This window comes from Camelus dromedarius, chromosome 9 (assembly GCF_036321535.1).
Source record: "Camelus dromedarius isolate mCamDro1 chromosome 9, mCamDro1.pat, whole genome shotgun sequence".
Lineage (NCBI taxonomy): Eukaryota > Metazoa > Chordata > Mammalia > Artiodactyla > Camelidae > Camelus > Camelus dromedarius.
This window is the reverse complement of record NC_087444.1, coordinates 63663592-63682180: the sequence shown is the minus strand read 5'-3', so window position 1 is coordinate 63682180 and position 18589 is coordinate 63663592. Positions and strand designations below refer to the sequence as shown.

The window sequence follows — 18589 nt, the reverse complement described above, 5'->3', positions numbered from 1 at the left end:
TGCAAGCCTCATCTGGATCCTGGATAAAACAAACTGGACAGAAAGGTATTGGTAGTGTTTGCGGGACAACTAGAAATTTGAACACGGGATGTTTAATGATATTAAAGAATTGTTGAATTTAAAGAAGAAAGAGTTCTTATCTTTTAAACTGAAAAATATATTGAAATAATTACGGCTGAAGTGACAGGCCATCTGGTATATGCTTCAAAATGAGACAGGAGAGAAGTGGATGGGGCCATGTTGGGGCTGCTGGGTGTTGGGTGCACATGGTTCATTGTACTATATACTAATCTACTTTTGTGTGTGTTCCAAGCTCTCCATGATACAAAGTTCCTAAGGTTCATAAGTTTTTTATGAACTCATAAAAAGTCAGCCTGCCCAAACACACGTGTGGTGTGTGCCTCCTGCACCCCCAGGGTCAGCATATTGGGATGTGTCAGCCCTGGTTCTGGCCTGTTCTCCGAGTCTCCCACTTAGGGAAGGGGAAGCTGTAGTCTCCTGGGTCAACAAGTGAGTTTCCTGAGGCCCCAGGACCTGGCAATAGTGCAGACTGGAAAATAGTTGGATAGGTGAATTCTCTGATACCCAAGAAAATCTAATCTTAGAAGGAAGGTAAGCAATTTTATGTTTTGAAAGGTTTGATTTAAAATATAAGCAAACATTTTTGAAAATATGGCTTGGTTTACAAAAGTGGGCAACCCTGTAGGGTTACGTTTGATGCACAAAGCAGGTGAGACTGGCTGGCCTCTGAGAAGTTCAGATGCTGTTAACACCTGGGAGCTGCAGGGGAGAAATCTGAACCCCGAGGGACCACAAACAACTAAAGGCACGGCCTGCCTTCTCAAGCTTGTTTCTAGAGCTTCACCTGCTCCCCCTCTTCCTCCCTGCTTCATCAGGGCCCCCAACAGCAGATCTCAGGCTCTCCATTCCCAGGGAAGTTTCTGCAGCTAGGAAAGCCAGAGACGCCTGTGTGGAATTTCCTCTGTAAAAAAGTACCTGCCCATTGGCCTTGCCAGATCTAGATGGCAGGGCAGCCTCCGGAGTCTGAATGTCCCATGGGGAGAAATCCGGGCTTGTCCGGGGGCCCACAGTACCACCCACCCATGCAACTGGATACATACACTTTGTAAGCACTGTTTCCAACAGATAAATGTAATCAAGGTTTATATGTTCAGAGAAGCCAACAGGATGGGATTGTTTCACTTGAAAGATCAGAAGAAAATTGTAACTAATGTTGTGGAAAATTACTTTGATATTGCTTTCTTGGTACCGAATCACAATTAGGCTGCTGTGAGAAGTACAGGGAAAGAATAAATGAATAGTAACAAATCAACACAAACAGCCTGTGTCAGGAACACTTTGCTCAGGGAAAGTAACGTAAGCATTACCTAAAGTTTTATGACTGTGTTTGATGTGATTTACGTAGAATGGCCAGGTTGCCCACCACATGGCATGGGACGAGGGTGGTCCAGCTCCATTTACAGCCAGAAGAAGGCAGCTCAAGACCTAAGCATCCTCCTTGCCTGCGTCTGCCAGGTCCACAACATTCCCAGCTGCAGGGGACGCTCACCTACATGCCCTGCCAGCCTGAGGCTCCATGCTCCTTCCCCATTCACCACTCCACCCCAGAAATCCTAGCCGTCCATAGGCCCCCGCCCCAGCGATAATCAAGGAGGCCTACACGCACGTGCACTGGGGCAGCTGTGCAGGGCAATGCTGGCTGGGGGGAGGGACAGGAATCCACACCTGCAGAAGACATGAGGGGCAAACGCTCTGCTTTGCCAGCTGCTACGGCACTGCAGGACATGTGTCGTGGCCACCAGACTCCAGCTCCACCCAGGAATATAACACCTGTCCCTGGAGGATACCCCAGATAAGCACATGGCCCGTCCTGCGTGGACACCACAGACACACTCATGCCTTCTCTCCCAGGCCCATCCCACAGAATGCAGACACCAGACATGAGGACCCTCTGCACACGTGCGCCCCAACCATGCACACGCCAGGACGTGCTCCAAGGATACACAGAGCCATGGACCCCAAGCTGTGTCTGAGGGCCTTTTGGGGGAGCTCACTTCTGCACACATAACACCCAACTGCAGAGACCAACTCTTAGTGCCTCCTGACGGTGCTACGTGTGGGGCCCGGGTCTGTTGACACAGGGTCGCCAGACACCCTGAGGCTCCCATGAGGCTGCAAAGTCTCCACAAAGCAGCCAGCAGGGTCATGGGTCCTTGCTTCTTTAGAAGCCAGGGAGCAGCCAGATCCATTTTGACCACCCCCACCCCCTCACCCCCGCCAGTCAGGGTCCAGCCCAGGCATGAGTCAGCACCTGTGACTCACCCGCCATCTCCTGGGGGCCCAGCGCCTGGGCTGCCTCTTGCTGACTCTCTGTGATGAAAGAACCAACTCACCAGCCTGTCCCACCAGGGCCTCTGATCACAGCTGCCAGGCCCAGGGTCCCAGCTCTGGATCCTTTGTGCTCTTTCTGCCTTTCTACGTGGTGCTTACAGACCCTCAGTCTGAGCTCAGGTGGGGTGCTGGCTGCCCTGAGAGTGTGAACCACAGCTGAGGGTGGGGCTGGGGAGGAGGCTGCAGGCCTGAGGGCCTGAGTGCCCTCCCCAAGGGCCAGGTGCTCCTGCATCATGCCCCACACTCCTGGGCTATGGGCTGCAGGCAGGGATGGTACACAAGTCCCTCTGCCTAACCCCCCAGTCTCCATGTCTCTTTCCTGCTGTCCATGTCCTGGAGCACAGGGCTGCCTTCACAAGGCCTCCAGGACCACTGCTGGGAATCGCTGGTCCCCGTGCCTGGCAACCGACGCTTTCCTCTCACCCCAAAGCAGAGTGACCTCTGGCTTTGGCTCGGCACCTGCTGCCCTCCAGCCCTTCCATGCTCTCTGAGGTGGGGGCTGTGTCCCAGCCAGAGGGGCCTTGCCCAAGGTCCCCTCTCCACACCCCTTCTGTCTCAAGGCTCCAGAACCATCCTTCCTGCTCTCACCTCTCTGCCGTCTCACCTCTGCGAGTCAGGGAGGGTGCTTCCCTCCAGTGGGTGGGGGGCAATGGCTGAGGGGGCAGAAGGAGCCGCCTCAGTTTCACAAGCCAAGAGGTGCTGTGACCCCCACCCTGGTCCAGGCTGAAGGGACCAAATTCAAGGGGTCCTCAGGGTTGGGCAGAGAAACTGAGTCCTACTTGGGAGGCCTGGGCTCAGGGAGAAGTCATTCGTCCTCTGATATCCCAGACTACGTGGAAGAGGCCCCAAGAGGTGGCAGAATCCTCCTTAAATCTGAGTTTCACCAACCACAACAACTGGCTGGGAGATGGACAGTCTGGCTATCATTCCCAAGAGGAGTGCACTGGCCAGAGGCCAGAGGGCAGAGACCAGAGGCCAGAACCCTGAGGCTGGTGGTCTGACAACAGACACAGTGTCCCCATATTAAGGCTGATGACCACCAGCAGGAGGCCAGGATCCCTCCTCTGCCTGCTGGGGGGTCTCAGCACAGCCTTGGCACCAGGACAGCATGGAGGCCTGCACGTTGGGCGGGAAAGCTGCGGCAAGTGGGCGGCGGGGCCGAGTGCACGGGCTCACCTGGCACCTGCTGGGGGGCGAGCTCCGTGGGGTCCTGCAGACTGATGAAGAGGAGGAGGCCTGCGGCTCCGAACAGCAGGATGGATGAGAACATGCAGGCCAGCCGCATCGCTCCTGCTCTCGGGGTCATCCAGGGCTCGCTCCGGGGTCACCTCTCGGGTGTGGGAGGCGCGCTCTTCCTTCATCATCCACACCAGGCGTCCATCAGGCCACGGGCTACTGGGCAGCAGGGGAGAAAGACGGTCCGTCACTGAGGCATAGGGCCCCAGTCACTGCACGTGACCGAGTATCATCCCTGTAACCAACCCCCTTCTTACTCAGGTGTGTCCCTTTCATCTTTTCAAGCCCAAGCAGGTGAAAGGGAAGGCTGGCCACCACCTGCAGCTGGGACACTGGCTTCCTGCCAGGGTTCCTGAATCTGCACCCCCAGGAAAACCATGGAGGGAGACTCTCCAACTCCTGCCCAGGGGAGCCCAGGGTGGACCCATGACCCCCACAGCCAGGGATAGCAGTCACCCCCCTGCACTGTCCAGGCAGGAATCTGGGTCCTTGTCCCTCACCACTGGCCTGGTGGACAGAAAAGCTCTTAGATCTCTCTGCCCTGGTTCCTCTCTACCAAATGCTGGGGACAAGGGTCTCCACAGAACAGGAGGCTTTGAGAAGGAGCCTCCCAGGCCCAGAGGATGTCAAGGACTGACTCCCCACCCACACCAGCCAGGGCTCTCCCTCCCTGACAGATCGAGGGATGGGCTAGTGGGATCAAGGTCCCATGGATAGTCCCACCAGTAGGAGCTGCAGCTCCGGCTGGATCACAGTTGTCCTCGCTCTCAAGACCCCTGGGCCTGGAGCTGAGACGGGGTGGCCAGACTTGGGTCGGACAGACTTCAGGCTCAGAGGCCGTGTCCCCGAGGACAGATACCTGCTGCTCTGGCCACTGCAGACCCACAGCATCCCCGCATGACTTGCCCCCACCCTGGTTCCTCCTGAGGGGGAAGAAATTCCAAATACCCCAAAGACCAGCCAGTGACCTCAACTGGGCCAAGCTGTGGGTCAGGACGGAGCACCCCAAGGCCATGTGCCCAAAGGAAGGATGTAAGTTCCTGCAGTGGGGTGGGATATGGGGACAGTCAGGCAGGTGTGGAAGACGAATCCATCCAGCAAGCTGGGCTAGATGGGCAGGAATTCCAGGACCTCCCATGGGGGGGGGGGTCACTCTGTCCCCTTACCCTCACCCGGTCCTACCCTCCAGGCCCAGGGATGTTGCCCCTTTTCCACCCAAAAGAGCCTTTGGGATCTTCCCCCTCCCTGGCACGGGGCAGTGCCCAAGGGAGGCTGAGACCTGGTGGGCAGCTCCCAGCAGCCTCGGAGACCACAGCTGGGTGGCTGGGCAGGCCCCAGACCAGACGTGCTGCTCAGCACAAGGTTGGCTCCCTGCCCGGGGTCTCCTTGGCGAAGTACTTTGGTCAGGGAACCCATCCCCGATCTGGCACCTTGGTGATGGGGGCGGAAGCCCCCGATTTTGTCTCTCTGCATCCAGCCTCACGGGGCATGAGGCAGGAAGTGGTAATAAGAGAGGCCCCTCCCTCCCCTGTGCAGACAAAGATTCCCAAGGTCTAGCCTGGTCTCCGCAAAGCTCTGAGGCTGAGGAGTGTTAAATTGCAGGTTTGGGTTTCTTCCCTCTGCCGTCTCTGTAATTATTTTTTCACTCAGTTAACTTTAATTAACCTGCCCCAGGCCTCCACGCACGGGAACACGCCTGAATGCCGGGCGGGCTCTCTGGGCGATGCCGAGCAGGAGTTTCCCACGACCTCCTAGCTTTTGTGTTTGGGATGCACGCAGCGCTGAGCCGGGCTCAGTTTTGCCTCTGGAGTCGGTTTCAGGGTTCCAGCTGGCCCCGACCTCACTGCAGCAGACCCCGCCGCAGAGAAAAACGGCTGCTTCCTGCCATCACCAGGGACACAGCTGCCGTAGGCTTGTAGGGGGTGAAAATGGGCAGCCACGTGTCCCTGAAGGCTCAGACCCTGAAGCCCCTCGTGAGGGACCGTGGCCTCCCCAACTGTGGCTGCCCCAGGTGGGGTTTTCCCTGGGCCCTGGCTCCTCATCCTGCAAAGACACAGATGAAGGAGTGCGGGCCCCAGGCCCCGGGGAAGAACGAGGACACTCTCCACACCGCCCACAGCGGACACCCTGTGTTTTCCCAGCCCCTTCCCTCAGTGATCACAGGCTCCGCATGCAGGGCCCAAGGGGTCAGCCCAGAAGCAAGGCTCCAGCCGTAAGGAAACCCAGCTCATGCTAGCCGTGGTGTTGGCACACTTTCTGCAGACACAGCCTCCTGTGTCAGACACGACGTCAGGAGGTTGATCTGATCCAGGGTGAGCTCTGGGGTCAGGACACTTCATAAGGACAGGGAGAGGGAAGGAGGAAAGAAAGGACAGCAAGTTGATGGCCAGCATACACAGCTGCCAGGTAAAATAGCGAATAAAATGCCACCCGATGTCGACCCAAAGACTACTGATGGAAAAAGGGGACTCAGACGCACGTGGTTTTACCACCGAATTGTTTATACAGCATCTGGCGCTGCAGAAGTGACCACAGAAGAGCTGGCCAGTTCCCTCTTCTCTCCGATCTGTTACACCGTCGCCGTTCAGGCCAGGAGAGACTTCCCCATGTCCTGCAGCCACAGCCTGCCCTCACTTGTTTCTGAACCTGCCCAAACCAAGCTCACCAAGTGGAGCCAGGCTCCGGCAGCCCACGTGCCTGGGAGTCAGCATGAGGACCGCATCCCCACCCCCAAATCTGCTGCAGGGAAGAGAACAGCCCCAGGACCTCACCTTCACCATGGCAGGAGCAACAACGGTTCAGGTGTCTCATTTCAGAGACTCTCCCCTTTGCTGGCCCCCAGGAGGACGTGCGCACCCTCTCCACGCCCAGGGAAGCTGGTGTTAGAGGCGTGCATGTCTTTCCCTGCCCAGCTCCAGACCCTCAGCCTCAGACCCCAGTCTTCCCCTGCTGGGACCCTCCTCCCAGGGTCCACTCTCACTGGAGACCATCTGACCTGCTCTCTCTCTGCTCCGTGCAAACAGGAATCAAAAGTTAGCATGCCCCCGACCCTGGTTTGTAGTCTGGCAGGGTCTTCAATGCCCCAGGAGGGGGCCAATCTCACAGAATGTGTAGGAACCTCCATCCTTTAAAGGGGAGGTAGATGGGAGGTCATCAACAGACCACCAGACACTCCAGACAGGGTGCACGTCTGATTCCCTTTGTTCCTGTGAGGGTCCCTGTCTTCAAAATCACACATTATTTTCAAGGCAACGGGGAGGTACTGTCTCCCTCTCCTGGGAGTTGAACTGCTGCCTAGAAGAGGGCAGTACGCCCTGTCCCAGGCTGGGGCTGGGCTGCCCAGGGCCCCATGCACACATTCACAGGCCTCTGCCCCAACCTGGGACTGGTGCATCCTCACCACTCACTGCATCACACTCAGCTCCAATCACAAGTGGAAAACCCTCCCCTGCTTCCCTGCTTCCCTTCCAAGACCAACAGACAATAAAAAAATTCAAATAGCTGGGGGTGGAGGAGGGAGGGGTAAGGCAAGAAAAATAAACAGCTCATGGAGTTTTCACGAGGTCCTGCCCTCCTCACAATCCCTGGTCCTCCCAGAGGCTTCTCTCCCTGAGGTCCAAATGGCGTCACCAATTTTTACAGTAAGAAAGAGAAATCCAATTAATCTTGTAAACACCTCCTGGGACACAGGGCAGGACCAAGGATTTCTCCTATTTCCTTATTTATCTGATTTAAAAATTTGCCTCTTCAGAAAATTCACTTCAGGGCACAAGCAAGGACTTGGGAATTCAGCCAAAACACACGCACCTCCAATGGTGAAGGGCCGGCAGGCAGACGGACGGACGGTTCCAAGGGCACACTTGGCTGCAGCTGCTCCAAGGCCTGGACACTTCCCCCAGTCACTCAGAGGACCCCTCTGGCTGTGGGGACCCACCCACTGCCCCACTGGAGGCAGCAGGAGGCATCCAGCCACATGCCTGTGGGTGAACCCACTTGGTGTGCAGACCCCAGGCCTGGGAAAGTTCTCTGTCCAGCCAGTCTCCTCCTCAAACCGGCAGGAACGAACAATGACGTCCCTCCCAGCTGAGGGCTCCAGGAGAAGCTGCTCATCGGGAGAGAGGCTGCTATGGCAACTTGAGGAGAATGGAGCCAGGCACTGCCGTCACCTTGAATCCGGCACCGAGCAGTCTGCCGTGGCAGCAGAGGGGGCCGTACCTCCAGCTCTGCCCCCACTGAGGCCAGCACTGAGGCTGACCTCCCCGGCTGCCTGCCTCAGCCTCCTGGCCCCAGTAACTCATTTGCTCTTTGTTGAAACAAAGCACACAACCCAGTCCCCTGAGAATACCACCTCCATCTGTTTTGTCAGACGAATTCTTCCGTGTGTGCAGCTCCTGCTCACTTCTGAGATGGGGTTCTTCTTGATTTCAGCTCATTAAAATCCTGCAGCTAATTAAACTTGCTCTAACGGCAGCGGTGGTGGCAGCAGCAAACTCTAAGACAAGTCCCTCCAGTTTTTATGCGTACACATAAAGTTACAATGCTCTGTGAGGATGATGAAGATGAGGAATGGCTGCAAGTGCTGAGGCTGAGGTGGGGCTGCAGATTCCTGCCCCAACACTGACTCAGGGGAGCGCTGACCTGGGTCCTGAAATGGCCAGGGACCAGCCTTGGCACATCCAGGAGGGCATGACTGCACCCTACTCCTGGGGGATGCAATTCACTTGACATCCACTCTCCTGTTACAAGGGAGGGATTCCCTCCAAATCCCCTTGTTCTCTGCAGGGGGAGAGAAGGGACCATCAGGCAAAGGCTGAGGCATAAATCAGGCTCAAACAGCCCCAAAGCCTTGTCCCCACAGCCCCACTAGAACACCACAGCCCAGCTTCCCACCACTGCTCATCCACAGAGGATAAGGGGAAGCTTGCAAATACAGAGATGCAGCAAGGGGGTCCCGAGAGCCTGGCCAAGGTGTCACAGGACACAAGGCCCCCCACTGCTATCAGGGGTAAACCACACCATGCTATTTCTGATTTGAACTTCTTAACATTTTCAGGGCATTTTATGACAATGGGGTAAGGTATGGGGTAGTAATTCTGCAGGTAGAGAAACAGTCCCTTTTCACCCTAACTCTGGCAGAAACTGGAATAGGGACTCAGTATCTCCAACCCTGGGGGCATGTGTACCTCAGTTACAGCCCTTCCCCCACTGTGTGGAGAGCATTCACATGTCTGTCTCACACTCTTGGGGCCTCTGCTCATCTTTGAATTCCCAGCACTTACCACAGTGCCTGGCACAGGTGATCGATAAACTTCGCTGCACATTGAACGGGTAGGAGTTAATAGAGAGAGGAGACTGGGCCATCTGGAGAGAGGCACTCCATAAACCTGGAATTTTAAAAAGGTCATTTATGTTTCAGGAAGCTGTGGGTTTGTTTTGATCAGGTCTGGGTTGGAATTAGGCCCGACGAGGAGTCCAACCCTATGATAGAAGAAGAGGCAAGGAACTGAGCTCCACCAGGGAGTCCGATGGGACTTGACAGATCCTAAACAGCCAAGGCCCCCTTACCACCAGGATGCCACTTCTGTATCCTCATGTTGGTAGGACAGATTTCAAATCATGGGGCTTGAAGGCTAATATACTTGAAGAGGTAAATGATGACTCTATATATACAGGTATATTAACACAGAGAACACATACACACACACACACACACACACACAAAGACACACACACACACACACACAAATACACACACACACAAATACAAGTAATTTAGATGCTGTAAAATGGGTGATTCCCAAACGTTTAAAATATAGTATGATGCTAGGAAACTCCCAAACAAAACATGGTATATCATGGATGAACCTTGAGGACATCATGCTATGTGAAACAAGCCAGTCACAATAGGACAAATGTTGTACGATCCCATGTAGTCAAATTCAGACACAGAAAGCAGAATAGTGGTTACCAGGTGCAGCAGGGGAGGGAGGAATGGGGATTATTGGTTATCAATTTTAGTTGGGGAAGATGAAAAAAGTTCCAGTGATGCATGGTGGTAATGGCTGCACAACAATGTGAACGTTCTTAATGCCTCTGGATTTGGTTAAAATGGTAAATTTTATATTATGTATATTTTACCACAATAAAAAAAATGAAGGCAAACTGAGCAGAAATCACTCTGATAGTTTCACTCATTCCACAGGTGACTGGATGTGGGCCCAGGAGCTAAGGAGGACAAGAACGGTCAAGTTCATGTGTGAAACATGATTAGGACATGGAGGAACTGGGCTTATAGACCCAGGTAGCCCGAAAAAAGTGGCCAGATGTCATGCGATGGACACTAGCCTCAGAGTGGGGAGCCCAGGTTCCCAGCTTGGTTGCCTCTCCAATTAGCTGTTGACCTTCAGGACTTGATTTTCCTAATTTTGGAATGAGTCTACATCCAAAATAGCCACTATAGGCGAGTTTCCAAGTTCCTTGCAGCTCTGATGTGAGACAAATAGGAGTCTTGGAGAACACAAAGGCACCTTGTGAATTTCATTTGCATGAGGCCACTTTTGAGCAGAGCAAGTGGCCCTCTGGAAAGGGCGTCCCTCACCCACATCTGCTGACTGTCCTTTGCCACGGATTTGGATCCCTGCTGTGCTCTGATGGACCAAAGCTGCCAAGCTGTTTTGGTCCTTTTGAGGTAACTCTGTCCTTGTTTGAGGGGGCAAAGAGCCTTCCTGCAAGCGTCAAACTGGAAAATGTCTTCTCATGTTCTTTCTGATCTGCAAAGCCATGCTCCCCTGAGACCTGCCTAGTTGAGGCCAGTCTCTCCTGGGGCCAGTCTCTACCGAGGTGACCACTGATCTATGTTTGAACCCCAACACTGAGCCCAGTGCCTCATTTATGATGGAAATCATTTCAAGACAGAAATCGAAACAGGGCTAATGATTTGGAACCCACTGTATCCACGGTCATCTTTGCCATTTAAAAATCTTTAATTTTTAAAGAATTCAAAAGGGCAATATGAGGCATCCTTGTGGTGATGGAAATGTCCTCTATCTTGCCTGTATCAATGTGAACATTTTCATTGTGATATTGGACTGTAGTTTTACAAGATGTTACTATTGGGGGAAACAGGATAAAGGGTATACAGTATTTCTCTGTACTACTTCTTATAACTGCATGTTAATGTTATTTCAAAATAAAAAGTTTAATTTAAAAAATCAAGAACTTAAAAATAAAAGCCACTGGCCTTTCAGCTCATACATAATGGAAGCAAATTCTAATGTTGTGCACGTAAATAATAGATAACAGTTTTCATGGATCAGCGCCACCCTCTCTCATATAAGAAACATTTTAAAGTTAGGGGACTATGCCTTTAACAGGAAAATTTGATGCGTTAGCAACTACTGGTTGATCTTTGTGCATTTTTCAATTGTAAATTGCACTTTAAAATGCAAACAATTATTAATATTGATTTGGACTAAAACAATATTGAATTTCAATATATTTCCAGCTCTTATATGAATTACCCTGTGGATATGTGGTGATTATGATAAAAGAGTATTTGCATGCTCGATTTCCTTTCAGTGAGGAACCTTGAAGAGGACTGACATGATCCACGGATAATGAACTTCACAGGGACAAAGCTGGCTCCAGAGTCCCCCGCCTGGCCCTTCAACTTAGCAGCTGGGATAAACTTTCAGGGACATTTTTGTCTTTGGGCTTTATTCAAATTGATATTACAGAGCACAGGACATGAACAACTCCTCAATTCCGGGAATGGGACTTAGTGTCACAGTGTTTAGTGGAAGGAAAGGAAAAGGAATAGACATTTGTCACACTCATTAATGTTCCATGAACTACGTTGGATATGACATAAACATCTCATTTAGAAGGGGAGGGTATAGCTCAGTGGTAGAGCGCGTGCTTAGCATGTACGAGGTCCTGGGTTCAATCTCTGGTACTTCCACTAAAAATAAATAAATAAACCTAATTACCCTACCCCCAAATTAAAAAATAATTATTTAAGAAAACATCTCATTTAGCTTTCTCATTTAGCTAATCTCCTGAAGTCAAAATCTTCATCCTTATTTTTCCCAGGCTGAGTTCTTTACAAATAGATGCTGAGATGGAGTTCGGGGTGCAAGATGCTTATCAAGGATCAACACCTGTGAAGGGCAAAGGGAGGAAGAGGAAGTGGGCAGAAGTGAAGTTGGTCAGGGATACAGGTCCAACAAAGCCTAGATGGGTGCTCTGGAGTGAGTGTCGGCTGTCAGAGCACTCTGCAGAAATGGCTGTGCCTTCATGTCTCCACCTTACTCAGTAATTAGATGTGGGGTGCCCAGGGAAGGGTGTGACCTGGGATGAGGCAGTTTGCTGCACATCCTGAAGTTGCTGACAGCTGACCACCTGTCTCATGAGTGGTCAGCGAGTCCTTCCTGGAAGGGGATCCAGGCAGCATATCTCCAATTCCACTGCTCTGTTTTACACAGACCCAGAGAGACTAAATATTGTCAAGGTTACACCGTAAAGAAGCCATCCCAGATCTGTTTGAGTCGTTTCTCCCAAACAAAATCATAGATCAGACTGTCCTGACCTTCAGTTACTGAGACACAAAGATTTGAAAGTCTCCAGAGGAACATGCAGAAAGTTTGACTGCGTAAGCAGATACCTTCGTTTCACCTCTGCTAACATCCCTGCAACACACACGCGTGATCTGCATGAGCATACACACACCTACTTCTTGGCAATTATCTCATTGCTAATAGTAGGTGGGGACATGAATTATTTGGGTTAAAAGTTCCCCTGACAGTACAGCCTGGAGAACAACCTCCCCCTGCCCCCCCAAGTAGAGCTGCTGGATCTTGCCAAGAGCAGCAGACGATGTATGAAGCTGCACAGCCTCCTTTTACTTTTAGAAAGCACTGAGCTATTCACATTTTCCAGCTGCTCTGACATCCACAGCCACAGCAGGGAAAATTACAGGGAGGAAAAAATTGCATATTTACCTCTCAAAATTGAAAGTTGGGGTATAATATGGACAAAAAGGAGTGTATGAGTAAACCCAGAATGCCCTGGCCCCTGGCAGGGTGCAGCTGCCTCCAAGTTGCAAACAGCAATCCATAGCCTCCAGAGGAGGAGAGGATGGCAAGGAGGTCTGGCTTCCTTCCAGGAAATCCCTTTCCCTGTGGCTGGCACAAGGGAGCCCCAGAAGACTTGTCTTTGTGTTTCCAACTGCCAGTTAGTGCCTGGCACTGAGTAGGTACATACTCGTGCAATGTGTAGTGAGTGATGAGAGAGCTAATAAGAGAAGGGAGGAAGGAAAGGGATACTTGCACACTAGGGCCAGCTGGGTCCTTTGAGTTGAGGTCATGTGGAGCCCAGCAGGTGTGCCCTGGGTGTCCTCTCTAAGCTGGCTCTAAGGCTGACCACCACATTCTTAAGGTTTATTTATTTATTTACTTATTTTTAATGGAGGTACTGGAGATCAAACCCAGGACCTCCTGCATACTAAGCACACACTCTACCACTGAGCTATACCCTCCCCTCAGCCCCAGCCTTCTTGATCCTCACCAGTGCAGCATGATTTTCCCCAGAGTTCTCCTCAGTACAGCCTGGTTTCTTAAAATCTGAGGGCTTAAGGACTGAGAATCTGTTAGAACAATCAGTCAAGACTATGGACTCTGTCCTGATTGTTCTGCTGAAAACTGGGTCTCCTTCAGGCTATCAGGATGGAGCCAAGGCTGGGAGTGACCTGGAAGTTCTAATGAGTGGCTATGCATGAGGTAGGAGCCTGCCTTCTCCATAAGTCTCTGCTTCATGTCTCCCTCTACTTGACCCCCCTATACTTCAAGTCTTTTCCATCCCAGTGACCCTCAATGCCTTCTTCCTCTTTATCCACAGAGTGTTGGAAAGATAGAAATTTGGGACCACCTAACCCTCCCTCTCCTCTCTCCCGACACCCACCTCTAGACTTGGTTCCCTGTGTCCTGTCTGTCTTTTCCAGCCCCTCAGTGCAGCTGATTCAGCACTAGTGTCCTGGACAGCTCCCTGCAGTGTATTTGCTATCGCTATCCTCCCCTGTTCAAAACCATCTGAAGTCCCAGTTGCCCAATGGTCCGAGTTTAAATGTCTCAGCATGTTCCACAAGGTCCATGAGTATCCAGTCTCATCTCTCACCATTCCCTGACAGCCCCCAGGCCATGTGAGACACAAGCCAGTATGCTCCAAAGAGCCCCTGGGCTTTTCTCCAACACAGGTAACAGTGAGAGGCTAGTGTAGAGAAAAGGCCACTGGGCTTTGAGTGTCTGCTACTCAGCATTAAATCTTCTCCCTGGGAGACTTTGAGCAACATGATTTTACATCTCTGAGCTTCAGTTTTCCCAAACAGGAAGATAGTCCCTGGTGGACGGATACCGCAGGGCTATTTGTGAAGATTCCTGCTGTGATGGGATGCTGTCCTGGGGTGGAGGAAAGAGGCTCAGGGCAAGTGGAGTGGGCTTATGGGTCCCAGTCCCTTCCCTGCAGGGTACATTCTCCCCACGGTTGGTCTCGCCTTTCTCTCCACATGGTTTTGCTGACTTCTTTCCTTAACTTGAATAACACTCATGGTGGAGAGGGGTTGTTTTTCCTTCCTCTGAGCTTGCAGCCTCTTTTCTGCTGTCCTGGGTCCTGTATGTCTTCATCTCTCAGCCTCAAGGACACAGGCAGGAGTGTCATAAAGGGGTTAAACCTTTACAGTCCTTGAACATGGCACTCTGTGGCATGTTTGCCAGGCTGGAGTGGTGGGCCATGGAAGTAGGCAACACCCAGTGAACTGGGAGCATCTGAAAGCAGAATGGCATCTCCACAGGTCCCAAGCTGTGCCCTTGTCCCACTCTGCATGTGAAGGGTCACTTGAGCCTTGACTTCTTACATGGTTGCTGAAAAGAGGAAGACACAGGTGCAAATACACATTTTTTTTGATGAGACTCAGATTGGCCAATAGCTGGCCTTCAATGGATGCTCGTTTGAAGTAGCCTGTTTCTTGTAATTACCGTATGACAATTTTATATGAAAAAATTTTTAAATTGAAGTATAGTCGATTTACCATGTTGTGTTAATTTCTAGTGTACAGCATAGTGATTCATATACATATATATGTATTTCTTTTCATATTCTTTTTCATTATAAGCTATTACAAGTTATTGAATATAGTTCCCTGTGGGAAATTATTTTTAAATGACCCTCAGATTTTCCAGTCTGGAAATCCGGATTTTTAACTTGAAATTTCCTGATTCTCAAATTGGCAGGCAATGCACATTTTAAAAACTGACTTAAGCCAATAAAAACTCATGTCCAAGTCGGATTTGGCCTGAGGTCCACCCTTCGCCACCTCTGCCATGAAGAACATAGCCTAAACTGGGGAAAAGCACCCGACCTCTGGATGAAAATGATGCCTAAATGTTCAATGAATTTTGTGCAAAATCAGTTGAAGGGAGAGAAGGTGTATGAGTCAGCTGCGGTGGAGAGAAGTTGCATTAGCTTCGCTGGTCAGGAGCTGCTCTCTACAGCTCTGTAACTGGATGACATTCACACAGCAACACGGGCTTCCAGCACAGGGCATCTGTCTCTGCCTGGAGAGTCACTGTGGTGGGACAGGGGAGTAGTGACATAGGACCTCCGCCCAGGAATGGCTCACACACACATACACACACACACACACAGACTCACACTCATATGCACCTGTTATGGGTTGAATTGTGTCCCCCTGCCCCTCAAATTCATATGTTGAAGTCCTAACCCCCAGTACTTCAAAATGTGATCTTACTCGGACATAGGGCCGTTGCAGAGGTGACTGACTAAGATGAGGTCACACTGGAGTAGGGTAAGCCCCTAATCTAATAGGATAAAACACCATTTTTATAAAAAGGGGAAATCTGGACACAGACATGCACACAGGGAGAATGCCCTGTGAGGAGAAAGGCAGAAATCTACAAGCCAAGGAATGCCTGAGGCTGCCAGCAATCCCCAGAAGCTAGGGGAGGGGCCTGGAGCAGATTCTCTCTCATCACCTGCAGAAGAAACCAGCCCTGCTGACACCTTGATCTCAGACATCTAGCCTCCAGAACTGGAAGACAATATTTTCCAGTTGTTTAAGACTCCCAGTCTGTGGCACTTCATTATGGCAGCCTCAACAAAGGAAAGAGCCCTGGGGAAGAAGGCTCAGCCCTGACCTACAGGCAGCATCCTCACAGGGACACGAAGGAGTGGGGGTGCTGCCCAGAGACCAGTTCTTGCCGGGTTCAGTGGTTGCCATCAGCTGTGTGCAGTGTCAGGCCAAGCATCTGACACGAGCCCCCTGACAACCAGAATGTGTTTGCAAGTGAGTAACAGGAAACCCAGTTTGGTGGGAATCCCGAAGTTCCACGGGGTCAACAGGACCCAGGTCCTTCCTGTGGCTCCCCTTCCCTGTCCTCAGGCAGATTTTATCCTCAGATGTCCCCTCTATGGTTGTATGATGGCTGAGCCACAGTCCAGCCCATGAGCATCCTCATTAAGTCCAGCAGGAGAGAGGGAACCCCGCCCCAACCATGGAACAAAACTCTTGGACCCTAGGCCGACAGCACCTCTGGGGCTGGGGGAATGCCCTGTGCTGGTGGGTGCGGGTCTGGGTTACTGGAACCAGTGGGATGGAACTGGCCTCTCCAGAGCCGGGGGTGGGGGGTGCCTCCCAAACTCAAGGACCAGGGGGCAAGGCAGGGGGCGGAGAGGCAACACGGAGCTTGCCACCAAGTCCATCACTATTCTCCCCTTTGCTCCATATAAAAGCCACATAAACAACTATAACATCATTTTACAGATGAGGAAACGGGCTCAGAGAGGCTGAGTAACTTACCCAAGGCCACACTGCTAGGAAGTGGTGGAACCAGACTTGAATTCAAGTCTAAGTTCAAAGGACGGGCTCTCCACCACCCCCTGTTGAGTCCTGGCATTAACTGTGCCTGTTACTGAAGAAGCCACATCCAAGACACACTCCAGTGCAGACCTGTGTCAGTCAATGAGGAGGGGGTCAGGGCGGCTCTGTGCTCTCAGAAGCCCTCTCCAAGCCACATCCTGCCTGCAGCAATGGCCCACGGGCTCCCAAGCAGATACCGGCCTCAGTGAGGGCTTGAGGGACAGTGAGAGCAAGGAAGGCCCTGAGAGGGCCCGCGGCTCATATATGAATGCGTCTGTGACTACGTGCGGGCACACCCATGTGTCAGCGTGCATATGTGTCTCTGTGACTCCATCCTGTAGATGGAGTGTGACGGCCTGTGTATGCATGCCTGGGTGAGCATGTGCATGAGTGGATGTGTCCATGTGTGTGTGTACGTGCGTGGGTGTTCCAGAACCTCCCATATCTCTCCCCTGTGGCCACTAGCTGGGAGCAGTCCAGCTGCAGCCCAGGCCATTCCCAACTCCTGGTTACCAGGACAAGGACCACAGCAGCTTTCACTCCCAGCTCCACAGTGCTCCCCCATTCCCCCTGCCACTGCCTGGGGTCCAGCCTCCTTCCCGGCAGGGGAGAGCAAGGCTCCCTTTTCTGCAAGGTCTGGAGGGAAGCCGGTGGGAGGGTGGGCTGGGGGTGCTCAGGGGTAGCAGCCCAGCAGGGCCTTCTGCCATCTGTGCCTCCCGCTCCACCGCCCTCTGTTCCCGCTCTGCCTCAGGGTGCATCACTCTGGAGACCCCTGGGAATCGGAAGCTAATTTTCCACGATCATTAGTGATGGAAAGACCTCAGGTTCTGCCTTTAATTAAAGTCAAACGTGGGGCTGAGGAGAAACGCTGCACGCAGGCGTCCTCTTCTCAGTTGTAAAAGCCATATGCAAATAATTAGCTAGACATGGAAGCCATAATTAAAAATTTCACAAACCCCCTCATTAGCTGAGCAGTCTGTACAGTGAAGAGGGACTGAGTTCCTTCCCCATGCTGGTGGCAGCTCCTACAGATGGTTAATGGGGGCTGGCAGGGAGAGGTGGGCTGCAGCTAGGTGAAAGTGTCCCTCTCAGTGAGTTTGCAGGACTCCTGGCCTCCCAGGGCAGCAGTAATGACCTCTCACCTCTATCTAGGAAGCTTCTAGCCAAGGACCAGGGGTCCCAGAGTGACGTGGGTGAATCCAAACATTCATCCATCCATCCCAGGGCAAGGAGAACCACAACACAGGACCCTAGTCTGAAATCAAGCAGCCTCCCTGGCCTGAGCCCCATTTGTGCAGAGAGAGGATGCACTGATGGAGTGGGGAGAAGGGTCTCAGCTAGAGACTAGACTCAGACTCAGCAGACCCCTTCTCTCTCCCAGCAGCTGCATGTCCTGAGGCCCTTCAACCCCCTCCACCCACACAGATGTCCCCAAACCTGGTGGCTGCTATGCAGGGAGTGATCCACCTGAAGACTAAGGTCCCATACAGGATACCCCTACACCCCCCAAGAACCACTCCGTCAGCCCCAGCTTCAGTCAGCATCCAGGGAGCTGGGGGTGAGAGGGGAGATGGCAATCTCGCTATTCTAGACAATCTCTGGTCCCCTCTCCTCCCAGGGCCCCAGCCTGAGCCCTCAATCTCTGTAGACATCTGGTCCACCTCATGTCCTGAATCGATCCTGCCTGGCCAGCCACCACAGGCATAATCTCCACATGCTTACTGACACTTTCAAATGAATATTCACTCGTCCCGATCATGGCCACTTGTTTTCCGTCGGGTCTGATCAATGGCGCTCCCTCTGAAGGAATTATGCTTACCAGAGGCATTGATCGATGTCTTGGAAGCTGCCTGGCATGCATGCACACATGATGTGTCCTCCTAGCCACGAGCCTGGACACCGACCAGCTCACCGCACCCACAGCCCACAGGCCAGAGTGTCTACACCATCAAGACCCTCATTCCTTCAGTGTCACAGGCATAAACTGAACATGATTAAAAAGAGATCCAGAAA

The 18589-nt window shown here is 52.1% G+C and overlaps 1 protein-coding gene across 4 annotated transcripts in view; it reads right to left on the bottom strand.

The window, feature by feature from the left end:
* CHST8 (carbohydrate sulfotransferase 8) overlaps positions 1–18589 on the bottom strand; it is a 120106-nt gene that overhangs the window by 60343 nt on the left and 41174 nt on the right. The window contains exons 1-2 of one of the 4 annotated variants that reach the window (XM_031458582.2): positions 8928–9232; positions 3589–3807 (exon numbers count right to left, since the gene is read on the bottom strand). In XM_031458582.2, the coding sequence (XP_031314442.1) occupies positions 3589–3718 (130 nt within the window). In that variant the 5' untranslated portion in view covers positions 3719–3807; positions 8928–9232. Of the gene's footprint in view, positions 1–3588; positions 3808–7455; positions 8335–8927; positions 9233–18589 lie in introns of those variants that run through there. The other 3 variants (XM_064489212.1, XM_031458579.2, XM_031458580.2) reach the window with 3 other exon arrangements.